Source organism: Dufourea novaeangliae, unplaced genomic scaffold (assembly GCF_001272555.1).
Source record: "Dufourea novaeangliae isolate 0120121106 unplaced genomic scaffold, ASM127255v1 scaffold34, whole genome shotgun sequence".
NCBI lineage: Eukaryota > Metazoa > Arthropoda > Insecta > Hymenoptera > Halictidae > Dufourea > Dufourea novaeangliae.
The window spans coordinates 242,994-258,619 of NW_015373909.1; the positions used below are offsets into that span (position 1 = coordinate 242,994).

The 15,626-nt window shown below is 38.8% G+C and overlaps 1 protein-coding gene across 1 annotated transcript in view; it reads right to left on the reverse strand.

Moving 5' to 3' along the window:
- LOC107193883 (glutamate receptor 1-like) overlaps positions 1-15,626 on the reverse strand; it is a 131,132-nt gene that overhangs the window by 31,625 nt on the left and 83,881 nt on the right. The window contains exon 4 of the mRNA XM_015583418.1: positions 1,302-1,434. Within this exon, the coding sequence (XP_015438904.1) occupies positions 1,302-1,434 (133 nt within the window). The remainder of the gene's footprint in view (positions 1-1,301; positions 1,435-15,626) is intronic.

Below are 15,626 nucleotides of genomic sequence, written 5' to 3' on the forward strand. Positions count from 1 at the left end.
GATACTGTAGTTTAACGTGGTTCATCGTAGACTTAATAACTGCTTGGTATATTAGGTGCGTAAACGAAATGATCGATGGAACTTTTTTCATTCCGTCTATCTATTTCGTTTGAGTATTAGCGACTACGTTGCGTTTAGTTTAAGTTATTTTGTATTAATAGCATTAATTCGTATTAATTAGAATATTAAGATAATATTAGTTCTAAGCTGAAGAACGAAGACAACCGACGAGGGAACTTAGTTTTTTATAGGTTTAGGCTCAAGAAAGAAGTCATCCGCCGAGGGATTTTAGTACCGATAGTATTATATAGTTAAGATTTAAGTTATTTATAAGGTTTATTGTGAAAGGTGGGTAGATGTAGAACTTGTGATTCCATCTACCTGCCTTGGGCCTCCACTCGCAGCAACCTCCTCGTGGTGAGGCCTGGGCAATCGGTATTATCATCGGTAAAGTACTGTAAACTGAAGACAATACCGAGCTAATAGCTGCGAACTTCGAATCTATCTCATAAAACCACGTTCTATATTACATCGAACTAGAATTATTTTAATTTGAGTATTAGCGACTACGTTGCGTTTTACGTTGCGTTAGAAAATTATTCTAGATAAAGATGTATGGAACTACTGAAAATTACTTTAGATTCCTTTTCCTTATTCTGTAGATTCTTTGATTGGAATATGAATGCTGCTGGAAGTACGAACATTTTCACAGGACAAACGCGTTTTCTTTTCTTTTCTTATTTTTCATTCTTTTGTTTCTTTTGGTTTTGCCTTTTAAAGTTAATACATTTCTTTGCCGAATAGTGGCTACGTTATGTTTTAGTTTTTATCGTCGATACTGATCTTATATGCATATATAATTCTTGTACGAGTGTGTGTTCGCGTAAGCCTCTGACAGTTACTTGTTACTAAAATTCCTCTTTTTCACAAATAAAACCTTTTTGTAGAGTTAATTGAAAATGCTCGTTTCTTCACCTAACCCAACATACAGGATGCACAGTTATCTGAAAATCAGTACTATAAGATGTGTAATAAAACTTAATAAGGTTTTTACATTAGTTACAACCTTACAGAATGATGCGAACAAATTCTTTATGGATTCGAACTTCCGTCAACTAGTCCATGAAAACCTATGTTTGCATAAACATCCGCCATCTAAAGATGATCGTCCGTGTTCGACGTTGATGATTCATCATGATTAAGTTCGATTCAAATAAGGATAGTTGAAATAGCGATAGTAATAATATCATTTATATACGTACTTCAAAAACACTCGAATTAAAATTATTTGTTACACTCACCTATTAAGTTCTTCCAAGCTACGCAAGAAATCGATCGCCTCGGACATGTTCTGTATCCGTTTGACGGTTTCCACCTGAAACGACTCGTTCCCCGGTTTCAGACCCTGATAGATCTGCTGTAGCCTAAGCAGACCTGCAACAAAGACGTAATTTACCGTCAATGTGTTTCATCGTGAATTCGAAAATTCTCAATACTCGTAAACGAATTTACAAGGTTCGCCGCTCGTCATTATGTATGTATTACAGAATACACGTCTTCCAAAATCTACGGCACGCACAATTGCGCCGCGCACTGGCCGCAATTCATTGGCAAATTCTGTTCTGCCTACGGTATTCAACGAGACTGAAACATCACACGGTGATTCTGGTGGAATTGGCTATCATCTTTCAATTTCGACATGGTAAATTATTCATCGTTCGAAATTAGCTTTGCAGGCCATTGAAGGGATAATTCGACAAGAGACTCTTGGATGGATGCAAAAGTAATGGTCTCTGCATTTCAGTTGGTATTATAGATTTATTTTATTTTATTAGCGCCGAGTTCAATTTTGTCAGACAAGTGGCTAAATATTACAGCAAATGAGGTGACTATTTCAAGTAACAATCGGTAATATTAATAAATATCTTCGACAGAAAAATGGCCCCTTACTTTTGGATACACCCAGCACTTTTCATCTTGTTATCTTTTGTAATATTAAGAATTCAAAAGGTTTTCTAAAAAATTGTGTTAACAGAACGTTGATGAATTTATTGATATTTCTGTTTTTCAACGTAGTACATTTGGGAAAAATTATTCGTTTCACTGTGTGTCTTACTATTAGTGTCAATGAACTGTAATAAATGGAGACATCGTCATTTTCTAAGCTTTCTTCTATTTTACAATTCCCTTTTAGTTCGGCTCAATATAATTCATTTACGTTGGTCTATTTTGTCGGGCAAAATTTGCTCCCCCGTCTTTGCCGGACTAGTAGTTTCCATTTTATGAAACTTTAAAGGAATCACTAAGAAGCAATGAACTTCGCCTAAAATAATTACTGCTTGTCTCATTAATTTGTCAGTACTATTTTCATTTCTTTCTGTCGGATACCGTAATGTCTACAAGGTTCCCATCGGTACGACATCATTCACCGTTCAATTCAAAGGACACCAATGTTGAACCTCTCCTTGTTTGTTGATTGGATGTCTCCGATCATCCGAACGATTGCACTTCTATGACGGAAGGACTGACCGATTCGTAGTCGCGGGCAAGTAAAGGTAATGCAAAGGGTAGAAATTGAAAAATTAGGAATGAAAGGACAAACAGAGGGAAAGGAGGGGGGAGCGTTGGAAGAGTCAACAGCGGGAAGCCGGGTAACTTTAGTGCTGTCGTCATGACATTTTTCGACGTCATGCGTAAAGCTAATGTTCGTGTTAACAAGCGTCGCTATAAAAAAGCTTGCATTTCAACGAGCACCACCGCAGCTTCTCCTGAACATCGGCCGTGCGTCGGTCAGCGATTTCTTTGTCGCTGTTCCTCGCGGCAGCATCGCTACCTCAAAATCCGCTGGACCGATCCGGGAATGCCGCGAGTCCATCGCTGCTTTTCCATCAAGTTTCTTTCGGTGAGTGTAGTAGTTATACTAGGCCGATTCTGGCTCACGGATCCAACGGAAATGTCCACTAGGGGAAAAAGTGACGTAAGAGAAAGGCTTGGTAATTTTATTTCAAGTACGAAAATAAATGTTAAATTGAATGTTAATTTGACATAAATGTCTATAATTCCCGAGACTAAGCGATAGAAAGCCCTTCTCCTACAGTACTTTTTCCCCTAGCGGAAACCGAGTTTGCTCATGAGGGTACATATCGCAGGCCAAAGCCAGCTCCAACGGAAAGTTCTCACGCTATTGCACGCGTACATAAGCCAGACGCGACGTTGATAGAATTTTTGGAATTATGCTATTGCACTCGTACCTATAACAGATCAAACCCGACTCCAACGGAAATATTACACAATTGCGCGCGTACCTATAACAGATCCAACCTTATAACGCTATTGTAAGTGTACATAAGCCAGACCTAACCCAATTCCATAACGGAAATTTAATTTTAATAAAATAACGAATTATTTTAATATAATGCTATTGCACTCGCACATAAGTGTGACCAGACCTTGATTGTATTTCGTAAGCGACGACGTAAGAGCTGTAGTGTTGGGAGGTCGTGTACCGAGACGCAATTATCTCTAGTTACATCCGGGCGATAACACCCCGCGTGCAGGTTCGCGGGTTTCGCGGTAGTCGCCAACGAACTCTTCATTACCCCGATGGTTTTTCCATGTATCCATCCGGCGATATAGATCTCCTCAAAAACCCGACCGTTCGCCGAGAAAGCTTTCACCCGGATTCCGAAGGACGCCATGATGTCTTTTCACGATATCCCGATTTCCCACACAGCCCTTTTCCAAATTCCTAATGTCGCCAAGATGTCTTCCCATGATATCCCTATTTCCTAGGTCATCCTTTTCTAAATTCCTTAAACTCAGCATACACCCCCTCCAAACCGGAACCCCTTTAAATACTGGTCCCAAATAGGGGATGAGACAGTCATTTTCTGAACTTCAGCAACATCACAACGTCACTCTGTCCAATTGTATTCATATTTGTAAATAATAGTTAAATAAAACGTATTAAAACCTAATTCGGAGTTACCGCGACGACACGGGCGAGCAACGATGATAAAGCGACGATGATGTCGTAGTTGGAGGAATGGTAGTAAGATCATGCACCGACACTTCGAAACCTGTCGTCATCAGAGCTAAGAATAAGTTTTGTTAAGAAATACAATAGGTACATGCTGTTCAGTTTCTTTATTAATACGTTTCGTACAAGATTGTGTTTAAACACAGAGCCAATAGTTTCATTATTGTAAAAATGTCAATTGTTCATTTTGTATAACATTTTTTAATTTGAATACATTTTCCATTGCACAGACACCATTATGCGATGCACATCTATACGTGTTTGAGATGCTCATGTTGCTTAAACTTGAAATTATAGATCCTCCTCATCGTCATCATTCTCCAGTGTCCTCAATATTTTCAATTTTAATATTGCAATCCTTTCCCAGCAGGTCCGATACCCATTGTTTCTTTTCATGGCCTTTAACGATAACTATAGTTATCCCGCTACCAGTCAACGATTCTCGCAGAAGCCAGTAAACTAAATGATATGGGATGTTCCTGTTAAGGATAAAAGGAAGTTTTAAATTATCAGTTCAGTGAAGTATTGAAATCAACACGGCTTAGGAACCAATATTACAGATTTATAAAACGTACCCATTACCCCATTAAATTCGATGGTAATTTCTTTCCAACCAAGTACATTGTCGTCTTTCACTAACACTCAGTTTCTTCAATGGGTACTGAGGCATGAATATCCAGTGACCTAGGCCACAATTCTCCAAAAGAATCGCCACCTCATTTACTATGAAATCGTTTTTAGAGTTCTTAAAGCCTTGTACGTCTAGAATAGCGGTGATCATTGTAACGGACAAGGGAATATGTACTTCGACGTTAGTCCCCGCGGCTTCGAGCGAAAGTGTGTGCGCATGCTCTGACTGTCCCCACTTCCGACGCTCCAGAAACTCCTACCCGCACGTACCTCTTGCCCGACGATCGCAACGCAGCGCAGGTGACTAGCGGGGAATGGACTGAGAGATGGTGGGGACCGCGTCGTCTGGCGATGTGACCCACGGGCCACATGTTGGACAGGCCTGTCATACATGATTCGTGTAGCCATGCGGTTCGTAAAACAATTTAAGAATATTCATGTTTCCGCGTACGATCATACGTTCGATTATTACAAACAAAACCGAAAACGTGGTACGTTGTTACCATACACTATACGTTGCGTGATATGTGGCCCATACAACTGTGGGAAAACAAACGTTATGGTCAGTTCACTTGAGAGTCCGAATGGTCTACGATTTGAGAATATTTATGTATATTCGAAATCACTGCATCAACCAAAGTATCGATACTTGGAAGAAGTGCTATCGTCTGTGGAGAATGTGGAATACTTCGCTTTCTCGGATAATGTGGAGGTGATTCCGCCTGCTCAAGCCCGACCCGACTCAATATTCATCTTCGATGACGTTGCTTGCGATGAACAGGATGTAATGAGAGAATATTTTGCGATGGGCAGTCACTCGGACATGGATTGTTTCTAACTGTCACAGTCATATGCCCGAATACCGAAACATTTGATTCGTGACAATGCCAATCTATTAATTCTGTTTAAACAGGATGGTATGAATTTCCGTCATATCTATCACGATCATGTGAACGTGGATATGACGCTTGAAAAATTTAACCATTTGTGCGTGAGATGTTGGCAACAAAAATATGGATTCCTCGTGATCGACTAGTCCCATACATCATGGCCGATACGGACGAAGATTTAACGAGTTCGTTGTGATCTCATTCGTCGCGCGTGTTGTAGAAATTGACTAGGATCGATGTGCTCAACGTTGATAACCGCACTGTTAAAAATGCGACTCTTAAACGTCGACTCAATGTTCTCCCAAACGAGAGACGATGCTTCAGCTCCACGGGTTCCACCGAACAAACTACTACCCACGCGTGTGTGTCTCTTACGCATCAAAACTCTCAGGTTCTTTATTCGACATTTGTTTTGCACTAATCGGTAAATCATTTTTCACCAGATAGTCTATGGCATGTTCTAAACTTTTATCCCACTCACTGTTTCATACATGATACTCGCTGACGGTACGTATCAACGTGGACATTGATGTTAATGTATGAAAAAGCTTTTTAACGATATCCATGATGTCGCTTTAACACGTTCACGCCGGCGCGTACCACCGATGGCTCACGCTCGAGTGTCCTATCGGGCGGCATGCACTGATGCCAAAACGTGGGATAACCGCGCGGCGCTTACCCTCTCCATGCCTCCCGTGGGTATTTTACCCAAGCATATTCTACCCTGTCCGTGAGCTCTGCCCCACTACGTCCTACTCGGCGACTCCCCAACCCAAGCGTTCGCTACCTCTGCCGTGTGCGCTCTGCTTCGGGTGTTCTCGGCAAAAGTCCTCACACGTTTACGACGCGACAGCCGAGTGGCCCAAGCCAGGTCAAAAATCCCAAATCCTAAGCAACCTAAAGTTTACGTGCTAAACGCCGAGAGCAGCGTGATTTCCCACACGCGTTCATGATGAAGACCCTGTTCGAATCCCGGTAGAACGGTTTTAGTTTTTATTTTTAATTATTGTATAATTTCATTTTGTAATGTGTCAGTAAAGTAGAAGCTTCGAAGATATTAATTTAAGAAGCATTTTTAAAAAATGGGAGATGCATTTATTCCTCTTTAATATTTCAATTTTATATTACACAATTACATATTTTCTTATATATACACGAATTATTCTTACAATTATTGTTGATGTTACCTTTATTCTAATCATTGCAGTATATACATATGAAAACATTGGAAGAAAAATCCGTTACATTAATATGTTACGTACAGTAAAATGAAAGCTTGGAAGATATTTTGAGAAGCATTTTCAAAAGTAGATTTTTTTGTTAAGCTGGTCCACGCATATGCATTTTTTTAGATTTGATGTCGGAGAGTCGCCATTATTAATATGAACAATTTCTGTTCTATTATTACTTGTGAGTATTTCAACATTATAATCATTGAATTTTCTTAAATAAAATCTTTAACATCTAATGTAATTGGACAATTTTATCTTTTAAACGAGCATTTCACCTACTCCATGAACAATTCCTTAACAACTAACTAATAAACATTATATTTTGACATTTAATCAATTCATGTTCAGAGTTGAATTTAGCGCCTTGAAAAAAACATACAGTATATAGAGCGTTATTTTAGTGGATTTCTGCACCAAACAAAGCGTCAATTAATTAATTACAAGAAACCAGTATAAACTCACTTTCAAATTTTTTATCAGTTATGGAGTTTCCGAAATAAGCGATTCAATTGTAAAGCGGAAGATGAGGCAATAGCGTAAGAAAAATCGATACTGTCCGGCAACAGTGCCTTTGTCTAGCAGATACACAAACCCAACTTGATGGTAACGGGGAAGAAAATTTATTTGTAGGTACTGCCGTTAGATGTTTTATTATCAAGCCGTCTCAATTATCGATTACAATATCCGCCCGTTTATTGCATGTTTCGGGGCTGTAGAGGGCCAGAATTCCAGGAATTAGTAGACATTCGTTTCCTGCGCTACAGTTATCTGCACGGAAGCCACGCCCCTTGCTCACACGTATTTCTCACACACGAGCGTGTGCCCTACTCTGTCGCCCAGCACACCCAGGCCGGAACACACACGGTGTCACATTTAACACGCATATCTCGTCACAGAAAGCGAAATGTATATAATAGTGTTTTAATAATGTTTTTATTGGTGCAATGAATATTGGTGGCAACTTGATTGCTTCTTGTCTCGCGGATCACACGTAATGGGTAAAAGATGCTAACCAAGCTAGACATTTGCCACTAAAATATGTCACGAATTAATACCTTTTTCACATAATACCTTAATACTTCATTACGCAGAATGTTTGGAAGAATTGATTTATCTAATAAAAGTATTTTATTCCATAATATTTCAATATTATTAATAAAAATAACATAATTAACTTTGCCACCTACGAAAAACTTGTTACTGCTAAGTAATAGTCCTTTTCATACTGAACAACTTCTGTGAATAAACTTTTCTGATAAAAATAACGGAGATAATTAATGTAATCGTAAAGTGCGCATATCCAGCCCACCTTATATATAGCTGCGTCGCACGACTGAACGGCCGAGTGGTGGGGAAAGCGCTCGGGTAACCCATCTTCTTACCATTGAATTGCTCATAGCATATCCTTCACACACCTCAACAAGCTGATAATAATTGTCTGCCGGTTTCACATTTCACACATTTAACCCGTCGTCGTAACACCTCCTTTTTCAAACCTAGTTGTCACACTGGATCCATCCGACCCAAGCCAAGTCATGTGATATTACACAAAAATGGAACAAAATACTTCTTTGGTACTTTTTCAATGATTCGGAACTGAAAGAGTTAGCGTTTATTAAAAATTACTTTTCGGATTCCCCTCGTACACACGCGTGACTCGGTGAAATCATCCCCGCTGTGAGATTTTTGCAAACGGACAACGATTTTTCGCTGCGACTCTGCGTTTCCACTCGATTACCGCGAGGAATCACGATCAAACGGGTTTCGCTGTTCGTTCGCAAATCGCTCGTCAACGCTGCATTTTGTCGCAAACTCGCGGATAAATCGTTGGGAAGGAGGCTAATTTCTCACCCCTGCCGGACGCTTTATCTTCATTCCTCTCGGTGTCTTGCTACCTCCCACCCTTCCCCACTCTTGGGTCGGATCTCGTCCTATTAAAAAGCATCGTCAAAAAAAAAAAACCGAATTAATTAGTCCACATTAATATCCTTTGAATATCGCCGACCTTAAATTGTCTGTCGCGCGGCGAGACTGATACGTCGCGGGAGTTCATTGAATTTTTCACGGGCTGGTATAGCTCCACCGTCACTTGCACTGCCACTGCCTCTGACTGTCGTTTTTCTGACAAAAATAATCCGTTTGGTGTAGAATGACCCATTTCTTTTTTTTTTTTTTTCGAGGAGAAACTTTCAAAGGGCGTACCGCGTCCGCTGGGGGTGCGGAGATGGCCTGTGTGGGATTCTTGCCCACTAAAACTCCTCGGTGACCCATTCGGACGACAGACCGGCCGCGGGAATCGCAGTTCTTATGACTTTCGCAGTCGACCCCGCCCATGTTCTTCCCCAGAAGGGGGAATGGTGTGGAATGACCCAGAATCAACCACAGGAGAGAACGGTAAAACCGACATAAATCCTTAATTGTCCTGCACATAGTTTTTACCTGCCCACAGACTGCAGGGTCTGGTCGCCATTGATTGCTAAAGACGAATTCGGAACAAAAGGCCACCAACAAAGTCATAGGCTCGCTACGCGGGTAGAACTTCCCTATCATGAAATTCGGACCCTTGAAGAAATCGTGCTTATATCGGGTAGGCCAAGGAAAATGTTACAAACTGTTTTCTCTAAAATCACTGCAGATATCAACTTCATGTCTTTTCATTGAAATGGGACAAGAGAGGTGATCATAGAGCGGCGGCTAGAGAGACAAAGGAGCCCTCATTAATTTTTTAAAATGGACTGGCGTTTTATTCCTTTTTTTACATTTTTTATTCCGCATTTGTAATTGAAGAGTTACGATAAATAATTAAATTAAATTCTAACTACGTTCAGAGATAAGTATTTGAGGCTATACGATTCTGTTTAAGATAATGCTTTTCTAAGTGTTCGTTTGGTGATATGTGTACTATCTAATTAGACGTGAGAAGGAAGATATGATTTCAGCATGATTGTACCCCAGCGGGCAATTAATCAGCCCCTTGTACCATTTGATTTGAAAACAAAATGAAGGCAATATCTGCAGTGATTTTAGAGAAAACTTACAGTCAGAACCGCCTTCTATGGGCGAGGTCGTAGGCGTAAATTTTTCTATTAACTTGAGTCGCAGGCCATTGGTTGAGGAAAAAGGTCCTTCTTGGTTTAAAATAAAGTTACAGTCCGTTCTCAGCGGGGCGTGAACGAGAAAGTTAAGCCATACTGGCCGAGTGGCCGCGTAGAGTGTCTGGATGCCCGCGAAGTGTCTCCGGGTAGCCCAAAGACTACCTGTAAACAATGCTGGTAGCCACTCCTCCGACTGTCCGGAGGCATTGAAAGATTGAAATAAGTAGAGTAGCCGGTCTATAAAGTCGAATTAACATTACATACTTATCTAAATTTCAAACACGAATATCATATATACCTAGACAATGCCTGAAGTATAACGTCACCAATTCTTCTTAAAATAACGACTTTTATTAAAATAAAATTATACATACCGCTACTAATTAACAATTTTAACAATGAGTATCGAATTAATTAACTTTCCTCCCACTTTTTCAATAAATACATTATCATTCGTTGTTACTCGAGTTTATTTTCATAATTAGACAAACTTCACTTTCTTCATATCCGGGGGCAATCCTAAACTTCCCTCCGATAGTGCGTGGGTGTGTGCTAAATCCACAATTGTTTTCGCTCAAACGTGGTATCTACATATTAACTGCATTTCCTGGAATAAAAAGAAAGTCGAGACCCAGCGTGAGCTCAGTGAAATGATCAGCCGCAAAATCCTTTCGACGACACACTCGTTACTCGGAGCAGCAATCCTTTCGAAAACCGAAGGGAGGGGAGTGAAAACGTTCAACAATTTCGTCGACACTACGTAATTTACGAGTGGGCCTGCAACCTGCATCCAGAGGTGTTCGACCCTTCGATCGGTGCATCTTGCTGGCAATGATCGCGCGCTCGGGAGATGTTTATGTTCATTTGAATTCCAATTAATGGCACGTCGAGGACACTTTGGAACGCGTGACATATCGCGTCGCCTCGTTCCGCCGACGGTGGCGGCGTCGCCGACCGGAAACGCAGTTCGGACCTCTGGCCGTGTTCGAAGAACCCCGTGGGATCGATCGACGCCTCCCTTCGAAAACTCGCGATCCCGTGTATATACTATACTGGGTGTTAATAAAAATGTGGAGCACTTTCACGTGGTGGATTCTGGAAATTGCGTTCGAGCCTTTGTTTTCGAGTCATTAATCGTTGAAAATACTAGAGAAGAAGGTGGAAATATGGACCACATTTTGTGTTCCCAGGAAAACGTACATTAAAATGTAAAAATTGCATGAAGAAAAGTGGTAGCTCACAGATATAAGATAATGTATCGGTAGCTTTTTAGCGTGGAAATTCAACTATTTTGAAGCTATACCATTTTTACAAAATGTTGTCAGAAACATAGTTTTAGAAATTGGGGTGGTAATATGGAATAGAGCTGAAAAGATAAAAAACGTGTAACACATATGTAGTTGGCTTTTTTCAGATTTTATGGTTTATCATTAAAGCGAGTTTCATTCCTTATTTGTAGTAATTGCATGTGAAATTTCAAAATTATTTAGGCCAAAGAAATTAAACAGTTTGAAAATGAATAGCAATAGAAAATAAATAATTATATGAAGATTTTTGAAAAAAATTATAGTTAATTAATCAAATTTAATGTAAATTTCACGTTTAATAGAAGTTTTTTAATATGAACCACTGTGGCCCATATTGCCACCTCCCTCGGTTTCCTTCAGAATGACTAAAATCTTGGCGTGGGAAAGATATTTCCAAATAACTAAATAAAGCATATTCAAGTTCAATCTTATGACTAACTATGTCTCTGTAAATAACATAGTACATTTGTCAATTAGTACGAGAAAAAATTAATTAATCCTACTATGAAAAACTTCTTAGACGAACAACCACAGAGATTTGCATTTTTTCGCTAAAGTAAACATGCGAATCACATCAGTTCTACCTTGGAACGTTAGAGGGCAACAATTTTTGAAGAAATCAGCATTTGGTCTGTATTACAACCGTGGTCTATATTCCCACCATCTTCCATACTGCTCAGAAAAAAATGTCTAAATGAGACATAATTAGTTTTAAGGCGCACATCTGGTGATGATGAAAAAGAAAACTTGTGAAGGTCATTTTTCAAGTACATTGCATTTTTTTGCATATTAACAACCATTTTGTTATAACGCGGTGTTGTTTAATAACTTACACACCATGACTTTGAAGACGAAAATACGAGTTTCATTATGAATTCATTATGAATGTAGAAGTAACAAAACGAGAAGAGTAATATTGCCTTATTTTATCAGATGTTCAGAATACTTCAAGTATTTCGTCTTCATAAAAAAAGGTTAATGTGCAAAATAATACGGACGATCTTGAAAAAACTGTCGAAACGACCTTCACAGGATTTTATTCATCGTGACCCAGATGAATGCCTTGATACCATTTATTCATTATTTCTAACCTCTAATAGTAGCAGAAATAACGTAGATGCTCGATATAAAGTTAACACCGTGTATCTACTAGATGTTTCTTTCTCTGCGTGCATTATTCCGCATTTTCGCGGAGCTCCCGTCAAAGAGGAACCCGGCCTCGATGCAATATTTTATGGATACACCCCTCCATTGTACGGCGAAACACGCCGGATATTCTCCGGCGATCAACTACGCCAGCAACTTTTTTAATTACAGAATTTGATATTTCTCTGTGATCCTGGATCACGCTTTGGCCAATATCGACGATGTTTTAAAACTATCGTAACCTGGTACCGATTTACGGGGAAGGGAAAAAAATCGCTCGATACACACGGATTTTCATGATCCATTGTCGCAGCCAATTACTGGTCGCCATTGAAATTTTGTTCAAAGGGATGGACTAGCGTGAACATTACAACGCTGGAGTCAGTGAAAGGTATTTTGACACTGTAGCTGATAAGCGGCTGTTTTAATCAGCTTTAGTGAGACAGATGAATAAATCTTTATGGAATTTTAACTGTAATAATACTGACAATTTCGACATTTGCAGGAAGGATGACGCTTAGGCCTCTTGGACCCGTAGCATTAATTGTCTGAGAGTGTCCTAGTTTAGGCAATATAAACTATTTTATTATGACTACTAAACATGACGAATACAATATTTTTGGTTTCTTCTTTCATTTCAAGTGATACGTAACTGTTTGGATTTTTAGGTAAATACCCCTGCGAATTTAAAAAAATGTGACAGAAAGTAATTTAGATACAAGACACCCTCTGTGGGCAGCTAATAAGTGGAAGACGCTTGAGTAAACTGACTTTAAATATTTCAGATGATCCGTAATCGTATTCATGAATTATCTTTTGTAAAAGTGGTTACCATTTCACATTTCCATCTTCCAAAATCCTTTCTGTACTATTGTTATATCGTGTAGTTCCATTTTCTCTTTTCATTGCACATTTTTTCTGATCATCTTCACACGCGGAGGAACGAACGAGAACTGTCAATTCAGCGACACGTGGAAGCTATGCGCGTAGTCGACCTTACTGTCGACACTATGATTGCCCGCGACGTAATTCCTTGTCTCCGGCGACGATTGCCGAATTCGGCACGACAATTGTCGAACTTCGCGGCGAGACGCGCGGTACGAGCTCGCCGCGATGACGCACAGTGGGATATTTGACCCGAAAAGCCGGCCGAAACCTTATCTTTGTTTCGGTCTTACCAAATTTTATCTTTGTTCAAAATGAATGAAACTTTGTCCCTATGTTCCTAAGAAGGAATAAAAGTAAACTGCTATCTTGGTTTTTCGAAAACAGCAGTATTTAGCTACAAATTGAGGCTTGAAAGTCAACAATTTTTGTGCTCGAAGAAAATGCCAACAAACCTATATTAAGAAAGTGATTTATTACAAGTGTACTGTTAAGGAAGTGCAATAACAACATATGTAGGATATAGAGGAAGGTATGTAGAGTAATTTGGCACCTTCTTTCCTTCACTTTTTTGTGTGGTTTTTATAAAATAACAATTTGAAAACAGTGTTTTTTTTTTTTTCGTAACATCAAGTATCAAACATTGAATTACTTTTCTGAACCCCGAAGCACCCCTTTACTTTTGATATATTTTTATCCATGGACATTGCTTTATATATTTCTTGAAAAATTAGGTGCTAAGAGGTGCTAAAAATACAGTTCTGTTCAAAAGTATCGCCTCACATGTTCACTAGTGAAAATTATTGAGATGCAATGTTCCATAACTTTGGTAATATTCATCAAAATTTGTTTAAATGGAAGGTAAATTAAAGCTTGAACCTTCTACTCTTTAACCCTTTTGTCGATTTTATTTAACTCGGTGGCTAAGAGGTAAAAGTACAGTTTGGCACATTTGTTTTCCAATAAGCTGTTAATTGTTATACAAATACGAGAAAATGCTCCTTCGAACTTCTACCCTCGAGTCGAATCTCGACGAATATTTTTTTTTTTATTGAGCGTTTAAGGTCACATGCACCTTATAAGTTATTAGTGACCACGGTTGGGTAACTTAGTGTAGCCAATCGTATTTAAAGTAATTTATATAATTTGATATCTTTTAAGAAGTCTAGAACTCTTTTACACGAATCTATTTCTCGTAGGATCGTGAGTGAGTTTTTTCGACGAATATTTATCTCTTATCCTCCACAACGTTCTCAAAGTCTTTACGAGTCTGCATGTAGAATAAATTCCATCTAAACGATATTGTTATTTTATACGATAACAACGGTATAAAGTTATCAAAAAACGTTATTTACAATTTTCGGAGATGCACGTCGATGTTCTCGCGTTGTTTTGCTCGTATCCAATTTGTGGTCGTGGAGGAGGAGAAGTTATCACGCTAGATAGAAAATATTATTTCCTCTCTTCATTCTTTACTTCTATTTTTTAATATTTACTCGCACGTTCCGCACTGTCAATTTTTATTTACTCAATATGCTTTCAGCCCGAAATAATTCGTCGCGTGTCACATTGAAATATGTCCCATTATTTATTTGCGCGCCGACAAGTTAACGTTATACGACGCTTCAACTTTCCAATTGCAGGACCCAACAATTTAAATGGAATTTTCGGTCATTTAAAATTGAGTATAGTAAAAAGTTTCAAAAAGTTATATTCAGATTTTTTTTTATTTCGAACATACTAGAATCCTTAACAAGGTGAACAAATTTTTGTTTCGTCCAGTTTCTGAGAATTAAACCATCGAGTTTTATATTTGCATAACCATCTGCAGTTTAATCATCGTACTCGGCTGAACAAACCAAACAACTCTTTATATATTTATACATATAATTCCAATAACGTTATAGGTATAATTCTCAAAACGAACATCATTAGATAAATAGTGTCGAATAATAAATAGAGACAAGAAACTAATCACCCATTTCTTATCGGTCAAACATTAAACCTAAAAATACTAAGGCTACAACTAATTGAACCTGCAATACCCATTAATAAAACTGTTAGATTCCACTTCCGTCCACTATGTATTGTTTGAATAAAACTGTATCCAACTCTGTTTTAGTATAAAAAAAATTAAGATATTAAATTCTATGTTTCCTAGCACTATAAACGATTTAGCGATTTCAGACAATGGTTAGACGTACAAATAAATTCACCTGATTATGTTTCTCGATTACGACCCCAATTAAATGTAAGTTTATTACGTAGCTCGTAGACTTTTATCCAGCCGAGTCGGGGAAATGGGAAGAGATCTTACAGCATGCAGAAACGTTGACGAAGACGTGATGAAGCGTTCCAACACTCAAGAATTATCTTAATACTCTTCTCTGTCCGACTAAAAT